The 12,500-nt window shown below is 46.1% G+C and overlaps 1 protein-coding gene across 5 annotated transcripts in view; it reads left to right on the forward strand.

Annotated features, from left to right (window-relative positions):
• The window catches only part of kalrna (kalirin RhoGEF kinase a), a gene marked incomplete at both ends in the record, with an annotated part of 149,354 nt that overhangs the window by 64,930 nt on the left and 71,924 nt on the right, over nt 1–12,500 (forward strand). For all 5 annotated transcript variants that reach the window (XM_080838585.1, XM_080838588.1, XM_080838586.1 and 2 more), the window contains 7 exons: nt 140–332; nt 850–1,023; nt 1,385–1,723; nt 5,228–5,350; nt 7,508–7,699; nt 8,164–8,295; nt 9,440–9,670. In XM_080838585.1, the coding sequence (XP_080694711.1) occupies nt 140–332; nt 850–1,023; nt 1,385–1,723; nt 5,228–5,350; nt 7,508–7,699; nt 8,164–8,295; nt 9,440–9,670 (1,384 nt within the window). The remainder of the gene's footprint in view (nt 1–139; nt 333–849; nt 1,024–1,384; nt 1,724–5,227; nt 5,351–7,507; nt 7,700–8,163; nt 8,296–9,439; nt 9,671–12,500) is intronic.

A 12,500-nucleotide genomic window follows, 5' to 3' on the forward strand; every position in this document is an offset into this window, starting at 1 on the left:
AACGGGGTGGGCGTGTATTCAAGGCACCCGCAGAACTGTAACATCTCTCTCTCTCTCTCTCTCTCTCTCTCTCTTTCTCTCTCTCTCTTTCTCTCTCTCTCTCTCTCTCTCTCTCTCTCTCTCTCTCTCTCCTTGGCAGTGAGGATGTGTGCAAGCGTGGCTTTACTGTGATCATTGATATGCGCGGTTCCAAGTGGGACCTGATCAAACCACTGCTGAAGACCCTGCAGGAAGCCTTCCCGGCCGAGATCTGCGTCGCTCTCATCATCAAGCCTGACACCTTCTGGCAGAAGCAGAAGACCAACTTTGGCAGTGCCAAGTTTACCTTTGAGGTACGGTACCATATGGCTTGGCACCATCCCACTTTCCATGAGCATAAGCCCCAGGTCTTCCCCAAATGTGTCAGGGCCACGGGTAGACTATTTTAGCTGGCGGACTCAATTGAATATTTTAACACTGTGCTTGCCAACTCTGTCTCGCCACACATCAGACAGACAGTAGTAATCTCTTTTAATGACTCCTTCATAAACACCTTAATAGAAAAGTAATTTCACAGACTGTTAGCGTCATTATTTTTTAACAACGGCAACATTTTTCCCAATTTGCACCACCTCCACCCTCAAAGCACAGGTCAGGGGGTCGTCGCCGCAGCTGTGTGGTGAAAGAACCAGCTCCTAGTCTCTCCTCTGGCATACTCGCTGCACGCCCCATTTTCTTCAACCACATATTCATCTCCACAGAGGCCCTCTAATGAGAGCCAGCCTTAAAGGAACAGTCCACGTTCCCACTAAGGCAGCACTACCTGACTTGTTTCTCTCTCTCCCTGTTTTTATTGTGTGGCGTTGACAGACTAGCATGGTGTCAGTGGAAGGGCTGACTAAGCTAGTGGACCCGTCTCAGCTGACGGACGACTTTGAGGGCTCACTGGAGTACAACCACGACGAGTGGATGGACCTGCGCATGTCGCTGGAGGAGTTCATGGGGAGCGCCGTGCACCTCCTCTCCCGCCTGGAGGACCTGCAGGTGAGAGGGGAGAGGGGGGAGGGGGGGGGACCAAATTTTTCAGTGACATTGAAGAAAAGAAAAAGTTCATTGTACTTGTCACTTTAATGATGTCAGTAAAAATATATTTTTAATATGTGCTAGTAATAAATAAATGGCTTTCCTTGATCAGCCGCCAAATAGTTTTACTTTATGGTGGAGTGTAAGTTCAACATGAAGTGCAACCCTTTCCACGTCAACTCCTACATGACATGCTCTTTAAGAGAGTGAAACTTCACAGGTGTTGGCCTGGAACATAGTAATGTTAGTAACCATAGTAACGTTTATAGGAATAAAGCAAGAGAACTAACACTGCTAGCGCGTTTTGTCTCCCGTCGTGAAGGAGCTGCTGGCCAAGAAAGAGTTCCCGGTGGACGTGGAGGGATCGCGGCGGCTGATCGATGAGCACACACAGCTGAAGAAGAAGGTGATGAAGGCCCCCGTGGACGAGCTGGACCGCGAGGGCCAGCGGCTGCTGCAGTGCATCCGCTCCAGCGACGGCTTCTCGGGGCGCAACTGCATCTCGGGCAGCGCCGACTTCCAGAGCGTGGTGCCCAAGATCGCCAGCCTGCTGGACAAGCTGCATTCCACGCGCCAGCACCTGCACCAGATGTGGCACGTGCGCAAGCTCAAGCTGGACCAGTGCTTCCAGCTGCGCCTGTTCGAGCAGGACGCCGAGAAGGTTGGTGTGAGACGGCAGACAGACATGCAATGGCTGTGAAGGAGTGACAACAGTTGTGAAAGGCTGGGCTGATTTATGATGAGGTTTACTTCTCCTCTTTTCTTCTCTCCTGAGATAAAATGGTGGGTGAGACCCTTGATACTCATAAACGCAGTGCAGATGAGAAAAACTTGTTTTGGTAAAAAAAAAAAAGCCTGTAAGTGAGAGTACATATACTAGATTGCTCTGCACTCTGATAGCCATCATGTCGATAGATACTCGGGAGAAAAGAAAGCAGCCTCTCGGCCTCTCCAGGGCTTTGTAATCAGTCACAAGAGTTTCAACACAGTCCAGCAGTATCGACCAATCAGGGATCTTCCAAAGAGCATTCCTGCCTTCCATTCATTTCCTGTATGCACCACACATTGAAGGGAAGGGTTTGTTTCTATGATGGCTAAATCTGGTGGAAATTAACAAGAAACGCTAACAGCTGTACAACTTGCAGCATTGATGTTAATAATTGTGATATAAATATATATAAATGCAAGTCAAATACAAACAAAGGCAAGTGAAGTGATGGAAACTGAATATGTGTGTACCACTCTCCTTCTTTCCACTCAGTACACGACGTACAGAGAGTACATTGTACAGTGGTTGAAAAAAACCAAAATGTTTCCATCCCTCTCCATCTTTGAGAAGAGTACACAGCAACCATCAATCTGAGTGTTGCTGGACAGACAGGGATGGTTGGAAGCGTTCGGGGTCTGGATGGGCCCGCTGTGTTGGGGGATAACATTGGCCTTTCAGCCGCAGTCAACTAGTGTGGTAAACAAACTATAGTCCAACTTTTTTGGCGGTATTCATTTTCATTTTTTCAAAACCTTGTCCCTTGTGTGTAAATATTTACGCAAGGCACACGCCTCGATGTCCTCAGCCCAACGTCGAATAACAAACATGGGGTGACAGGAATTTATGTGGTGGGCTCGGTTTGCGTGTAGGGTTCAGCCGTCGACTTTATATTTCTGCTGGCTGGCTTGTCATTTTGAGAAATCATCATCCAGAAATGTTCGCTTGTTTAGATAAGCAGCAGGCATCCATTTTTGAACAAGCACAGAATAACACACAGCCTGTGGGATGCTGCGGAGTGATGACAGCAAAATGTGAATCTCACCACTAATAGCCTTGGCACTTAAGGTGAGGAGACACTCTTGCATTACTGGGCCTTGAGAGACGAGTGGGGAAACCGTCCAATAGCCTCAAACTAATCAAAACCGTTATTTCAATTGGCCAGTGTCTTAATTTCTAACCATGGAGTGTGACGTGACCAGCAGCAGGCCTGTAGCGGAGAGTAGCGGGGTGTTTGCTATTCTGAGACAGTGATGGAGCGCTCGTTCAGCCCCGGATCAACACTAGGCTTTTTCCCCCTTATTTAACCCAGAATGATGAACTGGAGGGACAAAGGCCCCTGGATTATACACTGAGAGGCTCATTTAGATAAGTGCACTCTCTTCCCCTAATTGCAGTGTTTTCCCATGGTGCCTTTGATTAGGACAGGCCTACATGATGATTAATTCTCTCTGGTGCAGCAGCCAATCAAGGCCACCCTGCCGCCTATGTGTGGGTGCACCGGTCCCCCTTGGGGGAGATGGTTTTGTCACACCGTGACTAATAGCACCGATCAATGCATTACACAATCAGCTGCCCAGGCCACCTCCCCAGACTTATTGCCATTAGAGCCTGTTGCCATGGCTTGGAGAAATGTCAACTTGGCCGCCATTGTGAGCTACTTCCAGTGTTCTCACACCATGCTGTCTTGCTTCGGAGGCGAGATTAGGAACGCTGTTTTACGTGGATGCATTGTAGAAGAACCATTGAAGTTGAAATGGTTCAAAAAGGATGTGTCCGGGGGGCAATGTAGCTCACACAGTAGCCTCGACCACATTTGGGCTTGACGCCCTAAGAGGACACAGGTTCGATCAATTAAAGGCATAAAAAAGCCAAAAAAACAAATATATATAAAAAAAAGGATGTGTCCTCGTTTTCACTGTGGTAAAATGAGGTGCTTTCCCTGAGTCTCCAGTAAAGCCAGCTCATATGCACAAGGATCCAGATCAAAGACAGTAATAACCGTCTGCAGGGCCCCTCATTTCTCTCTCATTCACTCTCTCATCCCTCCCCACTCCATCTCTCTGTCTCTCTCCCCCCCCCCCTCTCTCTTTCTCTGTCCACATGTGCTATGACCTCATGTCCATTACCCAGCCCTGTGATTAGTGCTTATATTCATCTCACTCAGGGCCCCTGGGCTGATAAGTTTTCCTGACGGGCTGTGGTGTCCAAGCAGCTATACTCTTTTTTTCTTCTTCTTCTTCTTCTTCTTCTTCTTCTTCTTCTTCTGGAGCATTTTTGAGTTACTCCAGTGTTTATTTTGAACGAAGTCGGACGACACCAGGGAACTCTGCTGACTCCCAAACAGATCTTGAGATGTGATGGTCATCCCTCCAGACAGGAATGTTTGGTCTGGCACACGACTGAAATCAAAAGGCCGAGCGTAAGATTCCCAGACTACCAAACTACAGCTTTTCATCAGTAATGCAGAGTGCAGAAAAAGCGACTTGCAGCTTGGACTTCCCTGTGCTGGCCAGTCCTTCCTCCTCTATCAATTTCCATTTAAACTTGAAATAGATGAAAGGCTTGTTATCTAATGAAATGATAATGATCAGACATTTTATGATGCTTCAAGGATTATTTGGTTTGATTTAAGTTTGACAGTCATTTTCTCTACCAAACATTCCTAATGCTCCTGAAATGAGAATGTTTACTCTCAAACTCTAGTTCATTTGCTATTTGTTGTCTCTGTATCGATTCACTCTCCAGTTAATCAAATCTAAAACCAAATTAAACACGGATAGTGCTGTCTAACAGCCGTACCATCCTGCCAAGTGTGAAATTTGCTGTTAAAACTGGATGGAAGTAGATTGCAGTCTCGCTTTTAATTGAATTTGCCCAAATATTCAATCTAGGCTAATTATCTCATCAAAACGCTCTTTAATCTTATCTCATTAGTTTGGGAAAACACATTTTCGTTTTATCTTTCGTACAACAGGAACACACCTTTCACAACGTTTAATAAGGGGTCTTTGTGTTTAATGGCCAATGATGTAGTGCGTGTTTAAGAACACGTTTGATAAATCTGGTCATTCCACTCATGCTAGCCTCTCCGGACCATGGCCATAGACTCCTAGAGAAATAGATTACACATTACTGAGCAATCCCTTTGCTTTTCCCCTTGAATAGATTTTGACGACATCATTGATGTTGATCCACCTCCAATACGTATAGAAAAGCAAGCCAAGTGACCTCACTTCCTTAATATAAACCTTCCCTCTGCAAAACGAGTGAGAGCGGCGGAGAGTGTTCTAGAACTTTCTTGTTTTTTTTGAATGATCGCAGATATCCCCTACAGAAATGAGTGTAATGATAACACACTTCCCCACGGTGCTGTGTTCGTTCGCTTTTCTTTCCCAGATGTTTGACTGGATCAGTCACAACAAGGAGCTGTTCCTCCAGAGCCACACGGAGATCGGACTGAGCTACCAGCACGCCATGGACCTGCAGACCCAACACAATCACTTCGCCATGAACTCTATGGTGAGTCTCTCTCTCTTTCTTTCTCTCTTGAGGAGGAGGTTGTCCAGCGCAGACTCAACTCAATTACAAGTGGGGTCAGGGGGGCTGGGTGCTGCACCTGACCACCTTCATTGATCAATTTCCGAGAAATTGATCTGTGCAGGAATGGAAACTCGTCTCCAAAAAGTCCTCAGAGTGATAATTCTCCCCTGAGTCTCTGCCATGAAGGCTGGGGGCAAGAGTGCATGTGTATGTGTGTGTTTGTGTGTGTGTGTGTGTGTGTGTGTGTGTATGTGTGTGCATGTCTCTGTGTGTGTGAGGCCTGTGGCCATTTATGTGTCTGTGTCATGTGGTTATTTTTAGTAGGGATACACCGATATGGAAATTCTTGGCCGATACCGATACCGATGTTCAAAACAACAATCTAGCCGATACCGATACCGATACCGATATTTGTTTATTTTGTTTTTGTTGTTATTCATTCATCCTTTTGTGCCAGGAAAATAATGAAATCATTATCTAAACAGCAATGTGTTAAATTATGTCAGCCCTTTATCACTCTTAACTTTGAATGAGCACAAATTCAATCAGATTTATGAAACAATCTGTAGTTTAACTAAACTTTATTTAATATAATATCACCCAGGCATCAAGACATCATTTCAACTGTAAACAGATGCTTGCAATGCAGCCTTACAAAACACAAGCATAAACCCTTAGGGCATGCCATATAAAATCAAGATTAAAACGAATATAATACAATATTTTTCTTTAAAAACTGCCTGCCATAAACATCGGCCAGTACCATCGGTGAAAGTCAAGTTTATTACCGATAGGCCGATAACATTAAAAGAGGCAAACATCGGCCGATACCGATGTACGGCCGATGCATCGGTGCATCCCTAATTTTTAGGTACATTTATGAAAGATGGATGACAATGCACATGAAATGTATTTTATGCTTTTAAGCATATTTTACGTTTTAGTATGTATTTGTGTTTGCATATGTACTGCATATCTACTGTGTATGTACATGTATATATGTGCCACATGAGCATAGAAATGTTTCTCAGCCTCAGTGTGTGTATGCGTGTGATTAGCAGAGGGCTTGGTGCTGCGCCGGGCTCTATGGTGTGGTGTGGTGTGTTGTGGGGAGTAGTGGTATCGGCAGGCCTTCTGCCACCCGTCTGTGCTGCTCTCCTCTGAAGAGAACACAGCATGACTCCACCAGCCTGTTGCCACGGCGCAGTCATCACACAAACAGCCCCACCACCAATCAACTTCCCCTCTCCCTCTGAAAAATACATCAAACTATCAGCACTGAGGAACCACAGTGAGAACCTTGAGTCATGGCTCAGCATCAATAACAGCACAGATTCCACACACTGTTTTAACACTGGTTTAAATGAACCTCTTATTAGCGTTTTAAGGCATCATTAGAGGGCTGTAATCAGGTTACCGATGAATAAACCCCGCTGCTACATGCCGATGAGAGGCTGTGAAATGAACAGAGCGAACTCTCTGAGCGGCCATGAGACATGCCTCGATGATGGATGGGCGGCTGTGAGAGGAGCCAGATGGCAGCAGGGAGCATGTGAATCCATGTGTGTGCCTGTGTGTGTGTGTGTGTGTGTGTGTGTGTGTTTTCTATGTGCTTGTGTGTGTGGGAGTGTGTGTTTGTCTGTGTGTTTGTGTGTGTGGGAGTGTGAAAGACATCAGCGCTCGTCTGCCAGGGAGTGATGGTGGGATTTTGTCATGCTTGTTGTCCTTTACCGTGTTTACTGCTCGCCTCTCACCGGCTCATGTGTCATAAGTATTTGGCATTTAGTATTGTGTGCACTGGTGGGACTCTAGAGCCACGATAGAGCCATCAGAGGGGGGGCTCACGGAGGGGATCTGGCACACACACACGATAACGCCGGATTCAGGTTTATTATCTTATTCATTCCCATGAACCATACTATTAGGTAGAATTAACCTCTCCACAGCCATGTCCTTAAAAGGTTTAACCTCTGATATTTAAATGTGCGCAAATAGACGGCAGTTCGTGTTTTTCATTCATCCCAGTTTAGCATACATAGGGAAGGGATAAACCTAGATATAAATTTGTTTTGGAAAAATCGAAAAAAAAACATCCTGTGTAAAGCGTTTATCCTGTACTTACCTGATACCCCACAGAACGCCTATGTGAACATAAACCGCATCATGTCGGTGGCCTCGCGGCTGTCGGAGGCCGGCCACTACGCCTCGCAGCAGATCAAGCAGATCTCGGCGCAGCTGGACCAGGAGTGGAAGGGCTTCGCCGCAGCGCTGGATGAGCGGAGCACCATACTGGCCATGTCGGCCGTATTCCACCAAAAATCGGAACAGGTACAGAAGGCACAAATCCCCCCCCCCCTTTTCCCCATCCTGCCCCCCACCCCCAGGTCAGTCTCTCACAGTCTAATGCTACACAGTTTCATTCACTCTGTCTGATGAATATGCTTAGACAGTTGAAGCACTCCATAGTCCTTTAAAGGAGCTCTAAAGTAGTGTTTGGTTTAAATGTTTGTGGCCAATATAGGATTTCACTGCCTCACACTAGTGTTTAACCACTGGTCAATGTAAAAATGTAGTGTGATCATGTATTGCACTGGGGCTGACGGCTGGGAAAAAAGCCTGCATCCTGGGTACAGGAGTTCGTAAAGCCCTGGCGGCCGAACAAAACCCCCAGATTGTCAGAAAAGCACTCAAGCACTTATCCACCATCACCGCTGCTGCGGCCCCCCTGCGAGGCGCGGGGCGGCCGTCATGTCTGGCTCTGACTGTGAATGCGTCTGCTGGCCCTCTTCCAGTTCCTGTCGGGCGTGGATGCCTGGTGCAAGATCTGCAGCGAGGGAGGCCTGCCCTCGGGGATGCAGGACCTGGAGCTGGCCATCCACCACCACCAGACGCTCTATGAGCAAGTGACCCAGGCCTACACCGAGGTGAGCCAGCAGCTACACGCTGTCTCCACTGACAAGAGTTCACGCTCAGAGATGCAGTCTAAACACAAACAACTAGCCTCCAGACAGAGCCAAGGAAAAGAGTCAAAATAAAATGTAGGGTGTGGGGAATCATGAATAGAAAACTAAGACATAAGTTGTGTAAACACCAGTCCAGTTGTTAATGTGCTGTAAACAAAAAGCCCCTAATCAAGACAGTACGTTTGTTTGTCCAACGCAGGGTGGTGACATAGCGTGCCGTTCTCTCCTTTTTCACTCGGCCTTCTTGCTCCAGAATTATGTTTCAGGAATGACTTTCCGGGGATGTGGTTTGTGAAAAGAAAATATTTAGGCATGGAAATGTGCTGCCTCATATTCTCAAAAAATTCCATTTTAGGACAAGATGCAAACAAGAGATAAAGGGGGCTAGCATCAGGAGGCGGTGACACACACTATTCACCACAGATCAGTTAAAAAAAGAGCTGTGTTTTCATAGTGTCTGAGTCAAATGTCTTTGCTTCAGAAATAGTGCCCTTTTCTTGTTGGATTTAAATCACACAGACGGCACCCTATGTGGTTCACAGTCTGTAATATGTTCACCGCTAGCCTTTAGCAAAGGATTTTATCTTCTAGGAACAGGATTGTAAGTCATGAAAGGGTTTGCGCAGGGTACCTTTCAGTAAATGCCAGAAGTCTTACTCAAATGTTATCCTGGGTTGTCTCTTGCAGCATACTTTGAAAAAAAGTGCCCATAAGTACTTTTGGTTGAGATAAATGGAGGGCTGGTTAAGCAATGTTTGTCCTCATTGTGCCGCGGATAAAGAAAAGCGAACATTCCTGAGACGCCCATCATATTACAATTTGCCTGAGAAATATGATTACAGGTTGGACAAACCTAATTTAGCTAGCAGGATTCAGAACAGATTAGGGTGAGGGGAATGAAACGCTTTATTTGCAGAGACAGAGGAGCTCAAACTCAACATCTCATTGTGTCTCTGTCTCTTTGCTTACATTTTCTAAAAGTGTGATTTTAGCCACTAGTGACTCAAATGATGCAGTCATACATAACATGAACAGGGACGCCCAGTATATCCTAAGGTGTGCTTGGTTATTCTCATCCCAAACCCATCTCCGATGCTCTTTCCAGGTCAGTCAGGACGGCAAGGCCTTGCTGGATGTCCTCCAGCGGCCTCTGAGTCCAGGGGACACTGAGTCTCTGACGGCCACTGCCAATTACTCCAAGGCGGTGCACTGCATCCTGGATGTGGTGCACGAGGTCCTGCACCACCAGAGGCGGCTGGAGAGCCTCTGGCAGCACCGGAAGGTCCGGCTGCACCAGCGGCTCCAGCTCTGCGTCTTCCAGCAGGACGTTCAGCAGGTAAGCACTTACCGGGATTATGCCTGGACTATGGTTCAATATAAACATGAGACAATAGTCGTGCTTCTAAAAGATAAAAATCAGATTTCTTTGGGTGGCAAAACCTCCACAAAACATTAGCTCTATGTCAAATATGGGTGAGATGTGTTGTCCTGCACTGGTCTTAGAGTGTGTGTTAGCACCAGCCAGTAGTTAATTCTTTAAGGTGTAGGCCTCCACTGACCTCTGCTACAGATGCATGGCAGCTATAGCTTTATATCTGCAGTCTAAAGGAAATTCAGTTTTGTAGTTCTATCCTATGTGAATCACAGACAAGTGTGGAGTGCACTTGTGCTATCTATGTTGAGTCATGCTAGTGGCACAGCCACTGGTATCTGGAACTCAGCTACCTAAACATGGTACAGCGTCATCCAGCTAAGTCTTGGGGGCCTCACACAGGAATGTTTGCGATAACAGCACTTGTACTCAGGACTGCTCTTAGCAGGTAGAGTTTTATGGGGATGTTAAGTTGCTGTGTGGGCTTACAGCCTCTGGGAGTGGAGTGGTACGTATCCCTTTAAATATGGTCAAGTTGTTTGGTTGATGGACAGCTATTTATTTCTCCAGCGTCATGTAGTTTGTTTGGTTTTATGCGAATTTCCTGTTAGACATCCATAATTTAAGGAAACGAGTGTTGACAGAGGAGATTTGTCAACAGATGACTATAAATTGCTTTTTTTTTTTACACAGAATTTTTTTTCCCCTGCTCTAATATTGGAAATATGCCCGGCGAGTACAGTTAATATCCCTTGCATTAGGACCCTTTTTCTGAAATTCCAAGCTGTAGGGCTGGATTTCACCCCAAAGAGAAGAGAGGTTTATCAGTCGAGCAGAGCCTGATTCAGCTCTAATTCCACAGCAGAACCAGCCAAGCCTGCGGCCCAAATCAAGATCTGAACCCGGGCCAAAGTGGCCCAGCGCAGGGGAACGGGCTGGAGACACTGGAGCTCTGTTGACTCGGGCTTCACGTTTACATTTTTAACCTCATGAATAATTACAGCGCGCCATTCTTCAATATTTTACTACCAGGGCAATGACCTGAAAAAGTAACGCACAGTAATGTCAGATTTCCCTTTCATGGAAGCTTAAATAGTATGTGTGTGGTGTGTGTGTGTGTGTTTGAACATATGTACTGTGTGTTGTCATGGGCGTGCATGTGACGTAATGCAATCACATGAGTGAACCGTTCCCTGTCCTCTCTCCCTTCATATATCTGTGTGGGTCCCTCTCCTCTCCTCTCTGATGTCCTGCACCCACTACACCCCCACCTCTTCCCTCACTCTCTTCTCTTCCATCACCTCTCTATCACTCCCTCCTCCCCTCCTCCCGTCCTCACCCCATCACCCCCAACCCCCCCCTCCTAAGCTCCATCTGTGAAGTCCTGACCGTATCTAACCATCGTCTGAGGCCCCTGAGCTCCAGTCCCTGCCCTGCAGGAGATAAGCGCCCTGCTGTCTGCAAGGCCTCTCTGTGAGGCCGGGTCACACACCTTCCTCCAGCACGCCACCCCATCGCTGGGTCGCCCAGGCAGATAAGCACAGTGTAATGTGCACCGCCACTTTTTTACTTACAGCACGTTTGATAGTTAATTTGCTGGAACCCTTGCTTTTGATGATTTTACTCCCTTAATTCCCTCACGCTAATGCGCTGTTTCGCTCTTGTTGGTGAAGACACCAAACACACGTCGTGTCTCAGTGTTGTTTTTACCTTATTTGGTATCATAGCTACCAGGAATTCCCTTCAAATACTATTAAAATGACTGTTATATTTGAAAATAAATATATCTCAGTCCCCCACTACTTTCGAGAGCACAACCTGAAGTGGACTATTAAACAAGGTGGAGGAAAACATGCCAAGTTGTTTACTTGAGCAAACAAGACCTCCCAGAAACAAGCATGGTACTGGACGGTCTGTGAATGGTTACGCTGTAATCTGTGTGTGATTGGAGCGATGGGAGACTCGATGGGGAAAAAAGCACATGATGAGTTGTGGCCTTTGTGTGTTTATGTTTGTGTTTGTATGAGTGTGTGTGTATCTATGTGTGTGTGTTTATGTGTGTGTGTCGGTGTGTGTGCTTGTATGTACAGTGGTGGCCAAAATTATTAGAACACCTGACAGATCTGAGAATAATTACCTTTTTTTTGCCTGCAAAACATGATTTAATTTCATAATGTTCATGAAACATGCAGATGGCTGTTCTGAGCACAACAAATATCTGATGAAGTGAGTCCTACTGTTTTTATCTACTTTCAACTTTAATATGTGGTACGTCCACCTTTTGCAGCAATTACAGCAGCACATCTCTCTGGCATAGAGTCAATATATTTCTTGAGAACTTCAACACTTATGTTATCCCATGCCTTCTGCAAGTCAAGCCAAAGGCTTTCCTTGGAATTTACAATAGAGCTGTCGAGTTTATTTTCCAACTTGCCCCGAATTTGCTTGATGGGTTTGAAGTCCGGCCTTTGAGAGGGCCGGTCCATCATTTTCAATGTTCCAGCAGATTCCTTGTCGCCGGTAGTTCCGGCCATAGTTAAAATAATGTTTAGGGTTATTGTGCTCTTGGAAAATAAATCCAGGCCCAATAAGACGTCTCCAAGAAGGAACTGCGTGCCTCACCAGAATGTTGTGGTATACTTTTGTATCCATGATGCCATCCATTTAGCCAAAGTCACCTGTTCCTGAGGCTTAAATTGCACACCACACTATAATACTACCCCCTCCTTGATTAACTGTTGGCAATAGACACTTTTTTTTTTATATATCTCTCCCCCTCACCCCCTGCCAAACT

This window comes from Sprattus sprattus, assembly GCF_963457725.1.
Source record: "Sprattus sprattus genome assembly, chromosome: 5".
NCBI lineage: Eukaryota > Metazoa > Chordata > Actinopteri > Clupeiformes > Clupeidae > Sprattus > Sprattus sprattus.